Consider the following 19,669-nt stretch of genomic DNA (forward strand, 5'->3'; position numbering starts at 1 on the left):
TAGATATAGAAGTTGTTGTTTTTTTAAAAAAAATCTTTTTTCACATTTCATGATTTTAAATGAGTTTTATTCAGTTCATGTTTTTGCCAATATTTTGAAGAAAAGGAAAACACTGTTCTATACTTATCCCTCATCATTTTTCTTTTTCTTTTTACAATTTTGTGGTATAAAACAGTTTCATTAACTATGGTTAGGGATCGTGGATGGATCCCACCACAGAGATCTTCTTGATGGGAGAATAATAAATAAGATTGTCAAAAAGAAATACAACTGTACACAATCAACTGAAGTAAGGCCCAAGATATGGTGCTGGGATGTTAAATCAGGAGTTTCTTAGTGCGGCCTATATGATTATCTGTATCAAAGAGCTGCGGGCCCCACTCTTGCAATGACAAAACATGAGTATACTGTGCATTCTATTGTTGGGTTGAGGATCCTTTAGTCGATACTGTTGACACTCCATTGATCCAGAATGCTAATTTGACAGGTTCAACTGGGGATGGAGCATGTGCCGACAATGATTCTAATCATATCTAATCTTGGGGTTTTAACTGTGGACTGCCATTTTTTTCTTCATTCTTCGGCAGGCCCACCAATCAAAGGGTTAGGACCATCCAATAATGGAGATGATGGGGCATGGTCGATCCACATCAGATGAAAGGACTGGGTCATGAAACATTCAAACCACAGTGCTTACAAGCACACTGACAATTGTTCCAGAGATTTTCCTATTCTGAGGTTTTTCTCAGGATATTATATGAAAAATCTTGCTAAAAAATTAAAATTATTTATTATAAATTAATAAATAGTGCTAAAAATTTTAAATATATATGTAATGAATTACTTAGAATTCTAATTAAGTTCCAGGCTAACATCTTTTTGCCGATCAAAAAAAAAAGTCCAGTTTAATACCAACATCATTTTGTAATAAAATTGCAAAAAATTGAAATTTCCAATTCTCACAATACTAATGCAATAATACCATCTGATTGATCTTTTGCAAAAATATCATGAGATTTTCAAAAATTCAGCAATATTTGTCACAGTGCTTGCAAATAACAACTCCAAAACAAGCACATGAAAGAAGATGAAATGAGGAAAGTTCTTTGTTACATGACAACCATAATGAAAAAAAAAAACAAGAAGCATCAAAATAATACAAATTCAACTATCAAGAGGCTCCAAGACTGTTGAGGATGACAATAATGATTACAAAATGCAAGTAATTAATTACAATTTATTAATTAATAGGTAGGACCTTCTTGACGATCCCATCGCTCAGAGCTGCAATCTGGGAATCGAGGGCCTTGATTGTATCCTCCTTCTGCCGCTCGAGGTTCTTGAGCGCCTCAGCTAGCTCAGCCTCCACCTTCTTCCTCCCTTCTGCCAGCTTCAGCTCAAGCTCCCGCGACGTCTCTTTCTTCATCTTATTAAGGGCGGCGGAGATCTCAGCCCTTGCAGCCCTCATCACAGCAGCCGCCTGATCCTCCAGCTGCTTCACCTCCCCCGAGGTGTCCTTAACGCTGTTCAGCTTCTCACGGATCGCAGCATCCCTCTCGTCCATGAACTTGCCGAGCGGCGTGTAGTAGATCTTGTCGAGCGTCACCATCAGCAGCAGGAACTCGGCCATGATGACCGGGAGGGTGAGGTTGAAGTCGAAGAGAGCAGCTTTCTCGATCTCGGCCGCCAGCGACGGGGACGCCGCAAGGAAGAAGCCGCCTGCCGCTGTAGCGATCGCCGCGGCAGTTGATTTCACGGAGGGGATGGTGAGGGGCTTCTTGGTGGGGATTGAAATCAACGGTGCTGATTGGCACTGTTTGGTCGGGCCCACGCCCATCGTGGGAACTAGGGTTTTGGAGAAGGAAGATGCCATCGCCATCGAATTCGCCATCTCTCTCTCTCTCTCTCTCTCTCTCTCGCTCTCCTGCGATTGGGGTTTTGTGAAAAGGAAGAGAGATAAAGAGAGGGAAAAACAGAGCAATAGAAATCAAAATCCGTTTCTCGTTATCGGTTTCTATCCTCTGCCACACATGCTTTCGTTTTGCATCCATCGCGAGATTAGATCGAGCGTGTGTATCTCCAGCCACTGGGGCCCACAACATAAGATGTTCTGATGATCTGAACCGTTCATATTATTTTTACTACTATAAATTAAGATATTATACTATATTTTCACAGTTCAGAAGTGATTTTAATCTTTGAATTTTGGATTTGACTAGGAGCCATTGAAATTTTTATTTTCCTTGTTCGGAATTCATCCATAGATAGTGGTGGTAACGATCATCTTTTCGGTATAAGTTTGTAAGGGTGGCCTTCATAGTACGGATTCCACATTGTGGATGGCTCTGATTAGATGAACACTCAACATGTGGGCTCCAGTGGTCAACAACAGGCCTTAGAAGCTTCATCGCGAAGTTGGCAAAAATGAACTTAGGCGTTTACTCTTGAGCAGCGATGCGATGCTCATACTCTGTCAAAGGCCTGTTGTTGGCCGGGCGGATTAAGAGGGATCAGGGAGGGATCGGATGGTAAAATTCTGGGATACGCCAAGCGAGCCAAACATACCCAGTGAACTTGTCCCAAGATATAGAAAACCCGTGGATCTTAAACTAATCCACTGACATCACCATCGATTACTTTAAAATTGATCCCAACCCTCCTAATCCCGTTCAATCGTGCCTAGGGCGTGTTTTGTTGGACGGATTGGAAGGTAAAATCTCGGGATATGCCGGGCGTGCCAAACAGACACGGTGAGCCTGTCCGGGGATATAACAATTCCATGGATCTTAAACCAATCCACTGACACCACCATCATTACCTTAAAATCCCATCCCTCCTACTCCCATGGGATCTGTCCCACCAAACAGGTCCTAAGGAGTTCTCAATGCACATGTTGTGAAAAACATTGATTAAAACTATTTTAAAATATTTTTTATATATATATATATAAAATCAAAGATTTTGTTTGAAAAATTATTGCATTTTTAGCGTTGTTAGGAATAGTTCCATATAGGGTGTCGATTACCTTATTATTTGCTTGGTTGATCCATGGAATACCAGGACTCACTTGTGCACGGGCACAATCTCATGCTCGGGCTTGGTGAGAGGGTGTATGCATGTGAGGCAGTGTGGCTGTAGAGGCACTAATGGCGCACTTCACATATATGCATTGTGTCACAAATAGATCACTCCTTCGCAAACTTATGTGAACCGGTGCGACATGAAATATGGGTCAGATGGCTAGCGTGAGCGAGTGGTTTGAATGAGACTACTGTGATTTTTATAAAGACTGGAAACTAGTAGTGAAAAGAAGTATAACTGCTCATGTAACATTAATCTAGACAATGCAGAAATTGCTGCATATGGCTTGCCCAAAAGTCATATAACTCAATATGACTATTATATGGCCGTTGGTGAGAAACAACCATGGCCAACATAAACATTGCATGAGTGGTTCATTGGACAACATTCGAACCCATTCTCACTTACAACCCAATAAAAAGAGCAACTGTGTACTCTGATCTATCAGTAAGGTTCATACGAATCTTAGCCAAAAGACCTTAAGAAACAGACCAAAGCAGTGGTGTAAATTTTATAATCTTCTTTCTAAATTTGGGATTTTTCTTTTGTTTTTCTACTACACAAATTTGTGTATACAAAATATCATTCGTGGTTCTTCATATTTGTTCAATGCAGAACCACATTTAGGCTCATCGCATCCTAAAAGCGGTTTGCCTATAATCTATCAACATTCTCAATTACTTAGGTCGGATCAAGCATGGGTTGACCCTCAATCCAACCCAACCAACCGAGTTGTTGTGCTAGATATATAGACTATGCTAACAAATAGAAAATTAAATACATCGAAGTATGAAATTCAATCAATTCTCCAATCGAGATTAGGGACTGATGGAATTATGGTTAAGCGAAGCATACATAGTTTGACTCAAATTCTAAATCTTATTCAATCCCGATGATCTCAATGCCCACCCTGATCATGCAGAAGATTAAGATTTACCAAGATTAGAAAATGATATTAGTGAATTCACTGTTCTGCGCGCACAGGTAAAGGATCGATGTATTGGGCTCGAACCTACTATAACCATTTGTTTGTGATAGCTCGAACACTAGAAATAAAAAATTGCACCATACTTTTAACTAACGGGAAACAAATTATGCGTCCCAGTTTAGCTGTATTCTGAACCAAGGATTACACTTCGTTGATCGACGGACCACAAAGGTGGACATTGATCGGACGTTTAAAAGTGAAATATCCAACAGTTCTACTTCAACACACAAGTGGCCACCTGCATAATTCAAGTTAATATATATGCGCATGTATAATTTCTGACAGCCTGCACATCAAGCGTCATAGGTAACCAGAGTATCAAATAACTCCACTCAACATAACACCCTGATCCATACTTCAAGTGGTGGACTGAGTGAAAGATACCTCGTTTCAACACTGAGGTCTTGGTATCCATACCTAGTGGGGGTGGCAAACAGTGTAGTGTCAACTGACAGTGTTGTGTACTGACAAGCTAACAAAAAAAAAAAAACCTCCACTCAACATAAACTACATGCTAAAGAGAAATGCTCCAGAGCTCTCAAAGCATCATAAGTAACGGTGCTCTTAGTTGCATTGGATTGCTTACGACTATAAAGAGTTTCTTTTGTTAGGCAATTGTAACATCCCATCAATTGCTTGGAAAAAAAAAAGGATGGCTATAAAAAATAAGACCAAGACAAGGATGGATTAGTTCATCCGATCAGTGATGTTTGCATGGTTGGCCGTGAAATGTGTTCTGGACTTAATGAACGGTTCAGATCAATTGATTAAACTGCCAAACTTAACATATGCATCAAGGAGCACTCAATAGTGATCTGAGAACACTGGTGCATTTCTCCTCGTTAGGTAGTAGGGAGGAAATTAAATATTAGAGACGGACGGAAGGGCTCTGTGGGGCCCACCGGGATGTGTTTTATCCAAGCCGTCCATCCACTTTGAAAGATCATTTTAGGGCATGAGCCCAAAAAGGAGTAAGATCGAAGGGTTGAGTGGACCACACTACAGGAAGCAGTGGAGACAATGACCCCACCATTGAAACCTCCCCGGGGACCACCGTGATGTTTATTTGACATCCAACCTGTTCATAAGGTCACATATATATCTGGATGAAAGGAAAACATAAATATCAGCTTGACCGAAAACTTCCGTGGTCAGTGGCCCCCAAGAGGTTTTCAGCTGTAGGAATTTAATCCCCACTGTTTCTTGTGGTGCAGTCCTAGAACCTGAGCATTCGATCTGCCTCATTTTTGGGCTCATCACCGAAAATGTTTTTTATTTTTTTTCAAAATAAATGGACTGCATGGATAAAACCACATAGATCATGGTGGGCCCCATATAGCCCCTACAAGACCATCCATCTCTAGCTAGGTACTGGTGGGGCACTACCCAATCCCAGCTCATGGACAAGGGAGCAGATTAGGTGCGGCCCATCTTGATGTATGTATGCTACATCCATGGCATCCATCCGTTTTTTTGTTTTTTTTTTCAAGCAACTAGAATATATTAATGGAAAGCAAAGAGGACCAAAAGGCGTGCTGAGATAGCAGGGCCAAGGCTACAAGCCAAGAAACAAGAAATTAAAGTCTTTAAGACCCGGAACAGCATCCATCCGTTTTACCATATCATTTTACGGAATGAGCCCAAAATGAAGCAGATAAAAATCTCAGGTGGACCACACTATAGGAAATAATGGTGATTGAACGCTCCACCGTTAAAAACTTCTTAGGGCCTATCATAAAGTTTCTGTAATGTTTATTTGCCATCCAACCAGTTGATAAGGTCACACAAACTTGGATGAAGGGAAAAAAAACAAATATTAGCTTGATCCAAAACTTTTGTGGCCCATTATAACTTTTTAATGGTCAATCACCACTGTTTCCTATGGTATGGTCCACCTGAAACTTGGATCTGCTTCATTTTTTGGGCTCATGCCCTAAATTAATCTGGAAAAATAGATGGGCAGCATAGATGTAGAAAACATGCATCAAGGTGGACCCCGCGGTAAGGGCCACACCTAATCCACTACCCATAAATAAATGGGTCGGATCTAGACCCACTAGCCTAGACCCAATCCAGACCCAGGCCATGCACTAATGGATCAGGTCCGTGGCTGAAATCGAGGCCCAATGATTGTAGGGATTGGATTTCGAATTCCCCTAGACCATCCCGACCCATTATTAGCATCATATAATTCTACCAAAAAAAGAAAAACAAAAACAAAGGCCAGAAAATCCTCAAACTTGGGCATTTGTATTTTCCTGTAAAGCTATTATTTGGCATCATAAATAACAAGATTGATTATGGTACGAAAAAACTTTGATATTTATCATCAAAGAACTCTAGAATGGACCACATAGCAATGGAGAAATGCTATTCGAACAGAGACTTACCGACACGAGTTCCCATGGGGACACATTGGCAGATGAGCACATGACCAGGAGAAATTCATCCAAATGATCCACACTGTATATAAGCGCTGCCCATAAATCACGAAACTAGGGCAACCTGTACATGATTTCAGGAATAAAAAATAGAAGGTCACTTTCCATTTGGGCCCATTTTGATCAAGCCGTTTCATCAAAGAGGCTTGACTTTAGGGCCATGACCCATGTTTGATGGAGATCACCAGAGGGGCCATCGACCAGATCTTGTACACATCCGCAATGTATTCTCATGGGAACTCATGCAATGAGTCAGTGTGCAAGTATCATTCTCCCTAACTTACAGTTTCCGCAAGGCTCTAGAACAAGCATTTCAGGGTTGAGGAGAGCTCCCCACATCATCACAGCTGTCAACCGGTACACTAACCACAGGAATATCTAAGCTGCTTCCCTCTCCTTCTGGGGAGATCTCCTTTACATCAGCTATCCTTGCATCTGTCGTTTGAACATCACTCCATTCATTGTCAGCGATCCCAGATTCCGGGACTGATCTTGATCTTGAAATGCTCAAACAAGCTTTGTCCACATCGTCCTCCGACGAGTCCACGTGCTTTGTCAATGGGAGGGTAGTATTGGCACCCGAGCATGACTCAGTTTTCTCTTCGAAAACCTGTTTTCCACTGCTCTGCTGTCTGCAGACGATAAAATCATAAAAGGTTAAGTGCGTCCAGAGCTAAGCAGGAAGGACAAAGTTGAAGCCGGTTACTTGGAATTGTAAGAAAATGGTAAGTCTCGTTCAATGTACATGTGGCATACACGGACATCAATCCTGACCATCCAAATTGTGCATGCCATTGTGGATGGAGCACAACCAGAAAATCAAAGTGATCGAGCAATCCTTGCCATCCAATGGGCAGCTATCAGATTAATGGTTTAAAATAAAGGTAAGCTGTCTAGAATCAACTGGCAAAATCAGATGTCAGATAATCCCATCGGTTTTGACTCTTCGCTAAGCCACAAATGGGACCATGAATTGGATGCTCTGGATGGCTGTGTGCAATGCCACACATACAGTTTATTTTTTACTTTCCGAAGATGACCTTAAAATAAATAAATAAATAAAGACCTACAAAGGAGATGTGAAAGGCAGAACAGGAATCGACCCTCTCATCACTATCCCTGCAAGCCAACACTACTGAAAAGGTGAAAAATAAAAAAGGCCCAATCGGCAAAACACCAGTTAACTTGGGGCAACAAAATTCCCACTCTAAACACCTTAAAAGATCTGCAATACAATAACTGCAGAACTCTGGCCCTAAGGAGCCCAACTGACGATTATATACTCTATTCTTCTTTTCAACAATTCAACCACGGTAGCTTTATTGTCAAAAACCCAGCTATTCCTTCCAAATTCCCTGAAGGATTCCAAAGAACACCATATTCCAAATATTGTTCTTGCATCCCCTAAAAGGCCCATGGTGCCATTCTGACTATAACTCTCCAATTGATGCCATTCAAGTCCAATTCAACCCGAATCTCACTAGGAAAAAAGCGCAAATTTGTCTTGCCACCATGCAAGGAATGAACAGGTGATCAACAGGTTCCTCATCCGTTTTAAACAAAATGCATCTATTTGGTATAATAAAATTTTATTTCTTAAGATTATCCCAATTTTGTGGGACCCCAACCCAAACAGAGACTTGGCAAATTCCAAGGATAGAAGAAGTTTATACAGGCCCAAGAGAACAACCGAGTCCCCTTCAACAACCAAAGGCCCAGACAAGTTGAAGAAAAGTCCCATTTTCTGAGAGCTGAAGCATCCGCTTTCGAAATATTTCCTCTACAAGTGCGGACCCAAAACCAATGCCCGAACCATGCATTTGCATCTCCAATCAGTACTCCACTACCAGACGCAGATTTCCAAGAGACGGCTCATCAGAGAGGAGCTTCCAAAACCCTCTATGAGGAGATTTACACTTCAGTTCTGAAGAGAATAAAGCTCCTTCACTATTAATCACAAAAAGATGTGATCCCAAAACCCCACTGGAATTCGAATGTGAGAATAGCCATTTCATGATACTGCCTTTTAACTATTTCTATATTTCCCTGGGGAGGGGATGAAACATTGTTGAGAATGTGATTGTTCCTCCTTCAAAATCTCCTAAAATAAAGCAAGAGGAAACATCCCCCATGACAATCTCCCTCTTTTCTCCAGAAGGGCCTCCCAACACAAACACTTCACTAACTCCCTAAGAGATCTTACAAACTTAGTGGTAGGATCCTTCTAACTAGCTGCCGCTCCCGTTTCAAATCAAGCTTCGGACTCAGACTCCTGTTCCTGCTTCCTAACCATTTATACTTGATAACATTTTGATACAAACGCTTCCTTGCTCCTGCTCCAAAATCTCGCCGCTTTGCTTCACGCTTCGTGCAACTATAACACTTTCACTTCCCTGCTTTGCTCCTGAATCCTCCATGACAATCTCCCTCTTTCTTTCAAAGAGCTTCCTCCCAACGTATTAAAACTCCCCCAAGAGATATCAGGAACTTATTTGTAGGGTACTTTTAACTAGATGCCACTCCCACTTTGAATCATGCTTGCACTCCTGCTCTTGCTTCCTAGCCATTTGGTAACATTTTGAAAATAACATTTCCTTGCCCATGCTCCTGAATTGTTTGCCACTCCTCTTCACGCTCCGTGCAACTATACTAAGAAATTCCAAATTGATGGAGAATGTAACCAGAAATTTTCCTTGCTTCACAATAATGAATGAAAAGATGGAGATCACTTACCTCTGATTTGCGCGCGCGCGCACGCACACACACACACACACACAAAAAAAAAGGAGGGAAGCATGTGCTACCTGTGTCGGTGATTATCTAGAGTTAAGATTTTTCACAACCATAGAGTGGTTCGGATGGCCTTTCCAGATAGATTGGTTTGGGTGGTTCAAATAGAACAGAATTGGAAGCTATGCTCACAGGCATAAAGCTTATTAACTCATTTTCTGGTGGTCTTTTGGCATGAGGAGTTTCGGGAAGTGTTATTTCTTGGGTTTCATCCTCTTGTAGTGCCCCATGGAAAAGAAAGTTTTGCTGTAAACAAAATTATTGATAAGGCTCATGTGGGGTAAACTGTTTTTGCAGGGGACTAGGGAGGCAAACTGCATGGTTGATCCCTAGCTCAAAGAAGTGGCATCTCAAGGCTATCTCTTGTAATTGGCCATTGCTATCCATTATCTTGATGGATAGCTAGCCTCTGTTATCCTTCTGTGTTATTTTCTTTCCTTGATAGACAATTCTATCAAAGAAGAAAAAGAATAATTTTCTTGACCATGGAAGTTCATGTAAAAGCTTCCACTCCAGGAGGCACATGTTTTTGCCACACCAATGCATATGGACAACACTTCCTACTAGCTGATGTGGCATTAGAGAAAGATAATAGATGAGAATCATTGACTAGGGCTTCTTCTCCACACCCTACTATCTTCCCCCTCAACTGGCATGTAGACCTCAACAGGAATGTGGACCATTGGCATCTTCTCTACATTACCATTGTTCCCATACTTGTAATCATAGCATGATGATTGAGATAATCAATGAGCACATGAAGTATGTTAATGCCGTCTAACTATGGAAAAATATGGGTGGTCGAAGGTGGACAACAAAAATTGAACATACAAATCAAATCATTCCAAGAGTAAATCTACCTAGAGGGGTCAAAAGGTAACCTTTGAACTTGTGTTTGCAGCATATTCACATATGCTAGAAGCTCTCCCTTCTCTTTTGCAGCAGTTGATTCTTTCTCCGCAGCATCCTTTAGCTTAGCTTCAGCAGCTGCCTCCGAGACCCTGGCCCTCTCTTCAGCTCTAACAACAGCTCCTTCCAATATTACCACACGTTCTCGAGCTTTTGCAAGCTCAGAACGCCACATGTGTGCTTCTTGAAAGGCAGAATCTCTTTGCTTCAACAGCTGTTCTCTCTCTTTACTTAGAGCCATCACTTGTTCTTCAGATGCTCTCAACTGTAAATTTAACAATGAAAGCCAACAGTAATTGATAAGGTCAAAATACAAAATTCATTTTAGCTTTCTTAATCAAGTCAGGGCTAGCACATCGCACTTCAAAATTGTCTTAATCAGAGCTTATAGAAAAGCCATATGCAGATTGAAGCTGAAATTATGTCAATTAGTTAATGGAACATTAAAGAATAATACAGATACATCTGCTCACCTGACTGCTTAGACCAAATTCATGTAATAATACACTTGAATGCCTCCATGAAAATGCATCATAGGATTACCCTTTTACTGAAATCTGCTCAAAAGTGATTTAGACGAAACTGAATTTTGCCAAGCCCATGCCCACCTGTCAACGTGTGGCCATCCAGGCGGACCTGGCACAGGCATAGGTCATCCAAGCTGTGAATCAACTGGACCTCACAATGTAAATCATCTTGCCCAAAAATCAAGACGGCGAATTCTTCCTGTAGGGGCCAGTTATGATAACGATGGACGGTTTAAAGACACTGCCAGCAATGCACATTCAACTTCCGCTTGTTCCTGTAGGGGTAGCTCGGTTCCCAAATGAAAACCTTATCCTGGAACATTAGAGGAGTGGGGTCCAGACATAAATAGAGACTTATAAAGGACATCAGCAGTAGAAGCAAAGCAGACATGATATGCTTTCAAGAAACCAAGGTCCAGCACTTCAGCATCAGATTGCTGGGATCTATTTGGAACCAATCCAAGGTGCAATGGGTTACCCGGGACGCTGACGGTTCCTCAGGAGGGATCTTGGTGGCGAGGAAGACCTCTTCCTGGAATCTAATCAACAGCTGGAGCGGATCTTTTTCTCTCTCAGTTATTCTGAAAGACACTTCTTCTGATTTTACATGCCTAATCTCTTCTGTTTATGGTCCTAACCAGGAATCTCTACGGGAGGCTTGTTGGAAGGAACTGCACTCAGCCAGAGAGAAGTTCGATGGTCCTTGGTGCATCGGGGGCGATTTCAACATCACTCGAAGGGCCAAAGAAAAATCTATGGGTGGCAGAGTCATGGTGGGCATGCGCCGATTCTCTCAGTGGATAGAAGATGAAGCTTTGGTCGATCTCCCTTTGTTGGGAAGCAAATTTACCTGGACTAATGACAGGGCGAGTCCCATTTTAACCAGGATTGACCATTTCTTGATATTGCCCGAGTGGCTAGACCACTTCCCCCAAGTTGCGCGATCAACTCTTCCCAGAACCACGTCCGACCACACCCCGATCCTGCTGGCAGTTGACGATCGAAATTGGGGCCCCAAGCCTTTCAAATTTGACATTGCCTGGCTTCAGACAGAAGGTTTTCACCAAATGATTGAAGATTGGTGGGTAGGATTCTCGAGTTCTGGTTTCGCCGGGTTCAAGCTTTGCAGCAAGCTGCGTATGTTGAAATGCAAATTGAAGGATTGGAAGGAGGCAGAGGCGAGAAAAAGAGAAGCCGAGCTCGTGGGCATCATTGCTAAGCTAAAGCAGATTGATCGGGAAGTCGAGGCAGGTCAGAATCCTCCCCAATCCTTCCTTAGGAGGATTCAGCTGATTCAATCCCTTGCTGCTAAACTAAAGGAGGAAGAAACTTCTTGGCATCAGAAATCCAGGTGTGAGTGGATCCGCGAAGGCGATAAAAACACCAAGTTTTTTCATCGTATGGCTAGTGAAAGATCTTAGAACGAACGCGATAACTAGTCTAATGATAGAGGGAACTAGTACAAACGACATGGACCGCATATCCGAAGAAGTTGTTCGATTCTACAAGGATCTCTTGAGGAAAGAAGGGTAGAACAGACCCACCCTCAATGACCTTCAATTCAACAGAATTTCTGAAGAAGAAGTAGCTATTCTGGAAGCTCCCTTCACTATCATTGAGGTGAAGAAGGTCATTGATGATCTGGAAGGGGACAGGGCCCCAAGTCCCGATGGCTTCCCAATTGCGTTCTTCCAACGCTTCTGGAAGCTTATCAAAGGAGACGTAATGGACTTCTTTTTTGAGTTCTACACTAGATGCAGACTGTCCAGAGGGATGGGGGCCTCTTTCATTGCCCTCATTACCCAATGCCAAGGAGCCAATTTGTTGTCTGAGTTCAGACCGATAAGTCTAATTGGGGGCCCATACAAGATACTAGCAAAGGTTCTGGCCTCCCGTCTGGTCGGGGTCATTGGCTCGGTTATCTCTCATCATCAAAGTGCCTTCATTCCCGGTCGTCAGATCACTGATTGCACCCTCATCACTAATGTCTTCCTTCATTCCAGATTCATATCCAAAAGCAAGGGCCTCATATGCAAATTAGATATTCAAAAGGCGTACGACCATGTCGAATGGGAATTCCTCATGTATATGCATCACAGAATGGGCTTCGGTGGGAGGTGGTGCAAATGGATCAGAGAATGCATGGGCTCGGCTGTCTTCTCCGTTCTCATCAATGGTTCTCCGAAAGGGTTTTTCTCTAGCTCCAAGGGCCTTCGCCAAGGCGACCCGCTCTCTCCCTTTCTGTTCTTGATTGTGGGTGAGGCCCTGTCCCGCATGCTTTGTAGGGGCCAGGAAGTAGGCCTTATCAGAGGCTTTAAAGTGCAAGGGATGTCCGCTCCAATATCCCATATTCAATTCGCCGACGATATCCTTCTCTTCAGCGATGCTGAGCAAGTGAAAGTCAGCAATTTACGCACTATTATACGCTGCTTTGAAGACGTTTCAGGCCTCCGAGTAAATATGTACAAGTCCACTATGTTGGGGGTGAATATGGACGAAGCAGAACTAAAGGAGCACGCTGATTTCTTTTGTTGCGCGGTAGATTCCCTCCCTACATCTTTCGTGGGCCTTCCTTTGTGTGTCGGGAAGCCTCCTAAGAAATCTTGGGATAAGATCATTGACAGAGTCAGGTCCTATCTAGCAAACTGGAAGAGCAGGTATTTATCTTTGGGAGGTCGGTTAACTCTTATAAACTCAGCGCTGTTAAACCTTCCGATCTACTACATGTCGATGTTTAAGTGTCTGGCGTCAGTTGTTAATGTTTTGGAAATGCTAAGAAGAGATTTTCTCTAGCAAGGAAAGACAGATAAGGAGAAATTTAATCTTGTCAATTGGGAGGTTGTCTTTTGTCCGACGCAAGACAGTGGGGCAGGTATCAAGGATCTAAAGCTTATGAATCGCGCTCTTCTTGGGAAGTGGCTGTGGAGACTCGGGAACGAAGATGGGGCCTTATGGAACGAGCTGATAAAGAGTAAATACGGCAGGTCCAAGGGGGTTGGTGGACCAATAGCAGCTATAACCACATGATGTCTGTTATATGGAGGGACATCCTTTCTACCAAGTTGGAAGTTCTCAGCGGTATATCCATGGTGACAGGTAATGGATCCCGAACTCGGTTTTGGTTGGACCCCTAGTCGGGGAATGACACGCTCAACACAGCCTTCCCAAACATATTTCGCATCACCGAATTCCCCCACTGCAAGGTTGCTGACTGCTTATCATCAGTTGGAGGAAATCTCGTTTGGAACATCGAATGCAGAAGGAACCTTAAGGAATGGGAGACAGAAGAATACGCTATCCTCCTCAATCGCATCTACAGCCTATCGCTTAATCGCAATGTGCCTGACAGTCTGTCCTGGCGTCTAGATAAACAGGGCAGATTTTTTGTTAAATCCCTCTATGGATTCTTGCTTGAAAAAATTGCTCCTCCTGCTAGTCTATTGCGATATCATGACTGGAAATATTCGGTCCCTCCCAAAATCGCAGTCTTCAGTTGGTTTGTGGGAAATCAGAGGGTTCTCACTGTTGATAATTTGCGGAAGCGGGGAATGAAAATTACCAATATATGCATCTGTTGCATGGCCAATGAAGAGACGGTCAATCATCTTTTCATTCACTGTCCTTTCACAGACAAGCTTTGGTCGGTTTTTCTCCACTGCTTCAACGTGCTCTGCTGTTTTCCGAGTTCAACTAACAATCTCCTTTCTTTCTGGCATGGGGTTAAATGCGGGAAACACCGGACTCCTCTATGGCGAATGGCCCTTCTTGCGGTTTGGTGGGCTGTTTGGGTCGAAAGGAATGATCGATGCTTCAACGACAAAGCCAACTCGATGGAGTCCACTACGTTTAGGGTGATCCAATTTCTGGTCGAATGGACTACTTACTCGATTAAGGCAATAGATTGTAATTTTGATTTTCTAGCTGCGTAGCAGTTCTGCTATCTCAGCAGAGCTGTGTTTTTCTCCCTTTCTTGTATTTTCTTTCCCTTTTTATCAATATAATCCTCTGCGTTAATTCTCAAAAAAACTTCCGCTTGTTACTTGTAGGATGTGCAAAAGTGAGTGATCTTTGGGCCACTAGGCACACCAGATGCACAGCACAGTTGTCCCAAAACATGAACTAGGCAACCACATAGAGCTTCATGTGGAGAAGTGCATTGAGCAATGCAAAACTCTGATACTATATGCAACCTTCTCAGAAACCTAATAGCTTCACTAGCAATCCAAGGCATCATTTATTTAATGTAAATCAGTGTTTTAAATAGCTTCGCCATGTAGCGTAGCTTAGCCTTAAGCTTATAAAGATAGCTTTAGTCAAATGTAGCCTATGCCATATGCTAATTTGCATACACTAAACACTACATGGACTATGTTACACGCTACGTAACTCACATTACAAGATATTTTTCAAATACTACATTATATATATATATATATATCGGATTGTGAGAGCAATGATCTCTTTTGAAGGTTGTCAATCGTAAGAACTCTTTCTCCCATCAATAAGATTTCTGCATTCTGGAGGCCCTGTAGAGCGACTACCGACAATGAGGGACTACCGACGATGAGAGACTACCAACAACAATGAGAGACTGGAAATCGGATTGGGAGAGACTACCGACGATGAGAGACTGGAAATCGGATTGGGAAGTGATGGACGATCGTGACTATAGGCATGGAGAGAAGGACAAAGGAAAACGGATAGTGAAGAATAAGACAAGGACGCGCCAATCACCTCTTCCTCCTCGCTGGGGGGACACGTCTACGGTCGAGTCGAAAGACTCGAGACGTCCTGGTCCGTCAAATATCGAGAATATTTCCAAGGGAGGTCAATCTCGATCACCGGTATCACAACAGGTCGATGAAGAAGATAGGTACGATGCCAGTGAATGGCAGACTGTTACGCGGCGCAAGCGAACCTCCTCATCATCCACTGCTAAGAATCGACACTCATATCCTACCCTCTTCGTGAAGGGATTTCCGGAAGGGTGGTACCCAATTAACATTTCGAGAGTCTTCGGCCGAGCAGGCGCGGTCATGGACGTGGTCATGCCCAGAGACCACCAATACAAAACGCTTAGAGGCTTTGCGTTGGTGAGTATGTCCTCGAAGGAGGAACTGGCGAGAGCTGTCCAAATGCTGCATGGTGTGAAGTTCACCGACCGCCCTCTGCTAGTTCAGAGGGCGAGATTTGGCCCGAAAATATCAGCCCCTCAGAAACCTCCTCTCGCTCCTTCAATGGAATATCGACCCAAAGCCCGCCCCCCCCCCCCGCTCCTTCCTTCAGGGAGGTCCTCCTACACCAGACCCCTCCTCAACCCTACATTCCCCCAAACCCCGACCCCATCCCTAAACCCAAGCCTCTTACCGATCCTACTCCGAGCCAAGCCCCCATCTCCACAGACGAAGACGGCTCAATCCGTGTTAGTATGGAATGCTTTAAAAGGGCCAACGAAGATCTAAAGGACACGATAGTTATTTTATGCAAAAAGGGTGCTTCCATCTCCCAGGTGATTGACTAGATATCTGAAACCACGGCCTTCACAGCCGGAAATTATAAGATAAAGCCGCTGGGTTACAACGAGCTATGGGTGAAGGTCTGCCCAGGAATCAACCCGGAGATGCTGCTCATGGCAGGACATCTGCATTCTGGATACCCTGTAGCAAAGGTGATGAAATGGGAGGATTTTTCCATTTTCCAAATGGAGAATGCCTGGTTCCAAGTTTGGGGTATTCTGATGGAACTCTGATTTGATGAGTTCTTCATATCGGTGGCAGCTTATCTCAGGTCATATCTGGAACTTGATTCAAAGACCAAGCTTGGAGAAGAGATAGGCATTATTAGAGTCAAGGTAAGAAGGAAGGAGGATTCCCCTCCTACATCCATTCGAGTTGTCGTAAACGATTGTCGTCTCGATTTTCCGAAAATCAGAGAACCTTTAGACGAAATGTATCCCCGATGGGGTGATCTCTGGCGCATCAGGGAATGCCCCTCTCAGGCGCCAATGGAAGCTCCACCACTGCCGTCTACTACGCATGTACAATTTTCATGCTCCAGCGGTATACCCTCGCTGCCGACTGACACTCCCTCTACGTCTGTTGAAAATGGAGCTCGCATCAGCGCCGTTCGCGAAACACGTGGTGAGATCGGGTCGCTCTGGCCGCCCACCTCTGAAGTCGCAGTACATCGTGTGCCGCGTATTCAAACACGTGGCCCCAGCTTCTCGACGCTTGGTTCCCAGATGACGGTACACGTTTCAAGGACCGAGCGTAAGACGGATTATCCAAGAGATAATATCCTACGTCGGTCTATGGACCGGCCAGGTCAACAGCTATCGTCAGGCGAAGTGATGGACCTATCCCTTTCAGCTTCCCCGACACGCTTCGTTCGACACGTGCCTTCTGATGCTGGATCCCCGCCTCGACACATGTCGAGCCATCACATCTCGTGCCTCTCTGGAGCCGAGCGGAGTTGCTAACTCAAATCCGGATCCAGGTCTCCGTGGTTACCTCTCAACCGACTTAGATCCCTTTGAACCTCTCATTCGCTCCAACCTTTAACTTTACCTATCATCCACCACTCCCCTTCCTCTAGCGATTTCCCTTCAGAAAACTTCATCCGCCCTCAATCTTCCTCAGCCATTTGGAAAACTCCTAACCTTACACTCTCCCCCCTACTCATTTCCAATTCTACCACCCAACCCGAAGACGACTTCTTGGGGCAAGAGACGTTCGACTCTTGCTACTCTGAATACCAATCCCGTCCTTCTACCCCCCGTTCCCCACACTACTACACCTTCCCAACCGGACAATCATCTGACCTGGGCCATCTCACATTATTTCAAGACTTCCCTTCTGATCAGGTCTTAGCTGTTGAACCCCTCCAGATGATCGCTCATCCTGAGGCTGAAGCTCCGCCGGTGGTGGGGAATTGATCTGACCTCCCTGGCGAAATGCAAAATAAATGTTGGATTAGAAAGGTGATTGGGCATGTGGGCAGAGCTCTTGGTTTATCTTTTGGAGACCGTATGGAAGATTACATTGCCCTTCTTTAGTGTATCGAGGACAGAGGAAGACCTTGTCCAAAGTCAAGACCCCCAGCGAAATATAAATCAAAGCTCAGTGGCAACCGACAACTCCATGGGTTGGATCCAAAATCAGGACTTCTGTCTGCTTCCAAATCCAAGCACGGGAGACGAGGAAACCAAGGAAGCACTATTGATCAATGAAGATTATTTCATGGAATGTCAGGGGGGTGGGCTCCAAACAAAAGAGGAGCCTAATAAAAGCCACGATCAGCAGAAATGATCTAAACGTGACGTGCCTTCAGGAGACTAAAGTTCCTCATTTTAAAGACAGCTTGCTATCCACTCTGTGGAAGGCTAATGACGCAAAGTGGACAACGTTGGATGCGGTGGAAAGCTCGGGTGGCATCCTTGTTGCGTGGAGATTGTCCAAATGGGAACTCCTGTCCTTGTCCAGTGCATCGTTCTTGGTGTCGGCCAAACTCCAAGATAAGTTGTCCAATTTTCAGTGTCTTATATGCGCTGTTTATGGGCCTAATGTTGACTCCGGTTTTTGGGACGAATTAACCCGGGCAAGACAATCCTTTGCAGGTTCGGTTTGCCTGGTGGGTGATTTCAATGTTATTCGATTTGCGGACGAACACTCTAGAAGGAGAAGGGTGTCATCTGCCATGCTTCGTTTTTTGGACTGGATTCAGAGTTAAGAGCTCATTGATCTTCCTCTTCTTGGGGCTAGATTCACTTGGATTGATGGTCGCAGGCTCCCTGTCCAATCCAGGTTGGACAGATATATTGTCTCACCTAAATGGTTAGAGGCTTTTCCTTTAGCAATCCAAACGGCTTTGCCAAGAACAACCTCAGATCACTGCTTGATTATGTTGGCGATGGACGACAACAACTGGGGTCCAAAACCCTTCAAATTCAGCTCTTCTTGGCTGCACATTGAAGGCTTCCGTGAAAAGGTTGTAGATTGGTGGTCCAATTTCAAGGTGGACGGTTTTGCTGGGCATAGACTTCTTTGTAAACTCAGGATGCTTAAATGTAAGATCAGGGAGTGGCGTCAGCAGGAAAATCAGAAAAGAGAGGCTGAGATAGACTCTCTTCTTTCGGAATTACATCTTATTGACTCGGAATTCGACGGAAATCCAATCCCCTCTGCCACGTTAGCTAGACGTATCAGCATCATTCAAGATCTGTCCAACAAAGCCCTTGAAGAAGAATCTTCTTGGAGGATAAAGGCCAGGGTCAGGTGGATCGTAGAGGGCGACAAGAACACAAAATTTTTCCACAATATCGCTAACATGAATGCTCGATCCAAGGCTATTCTTAGCATTCATGAGAACAGAGTTCGAATTGAGGACAAGCAAACTATTGAGGATCTCGCTATCAATCATTTTACTAATCTCTTATCTTCTGATAACTGGTACCGATAGAGACTGGACCTTCTCTCCTTCAACTATTTAAATGGGTCTGATTCAGATCTCCTGGAGGCTCCATTCTCAGAGGAAGAGGTTAAAGCTGCGGTTGATGCGTTGGGAGGGGACAAGGCTCCTGGCCCAAACGGTTTTCCTATTTGCTTCTATCAGTCCTTTTGGGAGACTGTTCGTGAAGATATCCTCTTGTTCATCCACGAATTTCATGGAAGAGGCAGGCTATCGAAAGGTTTGGGGGCCTCCTTCATAGCCCTCATTCCTAAAAGTTCTGGGGCAGCGACGTTTTCTGATTACAGGCCCATCAGTTTGATTGGGAGCCCTTACAAAATTTTGGCCAAAATTCTATCCTCCCGTCTGTCAAAAGTCATAGGCACACTCATCTCGCCAAATCAAAATGTTTTCATCAAAGGTCGTTAGATATCGGATGGTGCGCTAATCGCTAATGAAATTCTCCATTCCTGCCACAAGAACCATTC

The 19,669-nt window shown here is 43.9% G+C and overlaps 2 protein-coding genes across 3 annotated transcripts in view; both read right to left on the bottom strand.

The window, feature by feature from the left end:
- Positions 1 to 1,086: 1,086 nt before the first annotated feature.
- LOC131220971 (ATP synthase subunit b', chloroplastic) lies at positions 1,087 to 1,978 on the bottom strand. Its single transcript, XM_058216004.1, has one exon. The coding sequence runs from the start codon at positions 1,889 to 1,891 to the stop codon at positions 1,241 to 1,243; it is 651 nt and encodes a 216-aa protein (XP_058071987.1). The 5' UTR covers positions 1,892 to 1,978; the 3' UTR covers positions 1,087 to 1,240.
- Positions 1,979 to 6,300: 4,322 nt separating this feature from the next.
- Positions 6,301 to 19,669, bottom strand: part of LOC131220972 (uncharacterized) — a 31,619-nt gene continuing 18,250 nt past the window's right edge. Inside the window, exons 9-10 of one of the 2 annotated variants that reach the window (XM_058216005.1) lie at positions 10,161 to 10,474; positions 6,301 to 7,142 (exon numbers count right to left, since the gene is read on the bottom strand). In XM_058216005.1, coding sequence (XP_058071988.1) covers positions 6,824 to 7,142; positions 10,161 to 10,474 — 633 coding nt within the window. In that variant the 3' untranslated portion in view covers positions 6,301 to 6,823. The remainder of the gene's footprint in view (positions 7,143 to 10,160; positions 10,475 to 19,669) is intronic. The other variant, XM_058216006.1, reaches the window with a different exon arrangement.

The sequence above is a fragment of the Magnolia sinica genome, chromosome 12 (assembly GCF_029962835.1).
Source record: "Magnolia sinica isolate HGM2019 chromosome 12, MsV1, whole genome shotgun sequence".
In the NCBI taxonomy this organism is placed as follows: Eukaryota; Viridiplantae; Streptophyta; class Magnoliopsida; order Magnoliales; family Magnoliaceae; genus Magnolia; species Magnolia sinica.

Coding starts and splice junctions, on each gene's coding strand:
- LOC131220971 (XM_058216004.1), bottom strand. CDS start 1,891: ATGGCGAATTCGATGGCGATGGCATCTTCCTTCTCCAAAACCCTAGTT.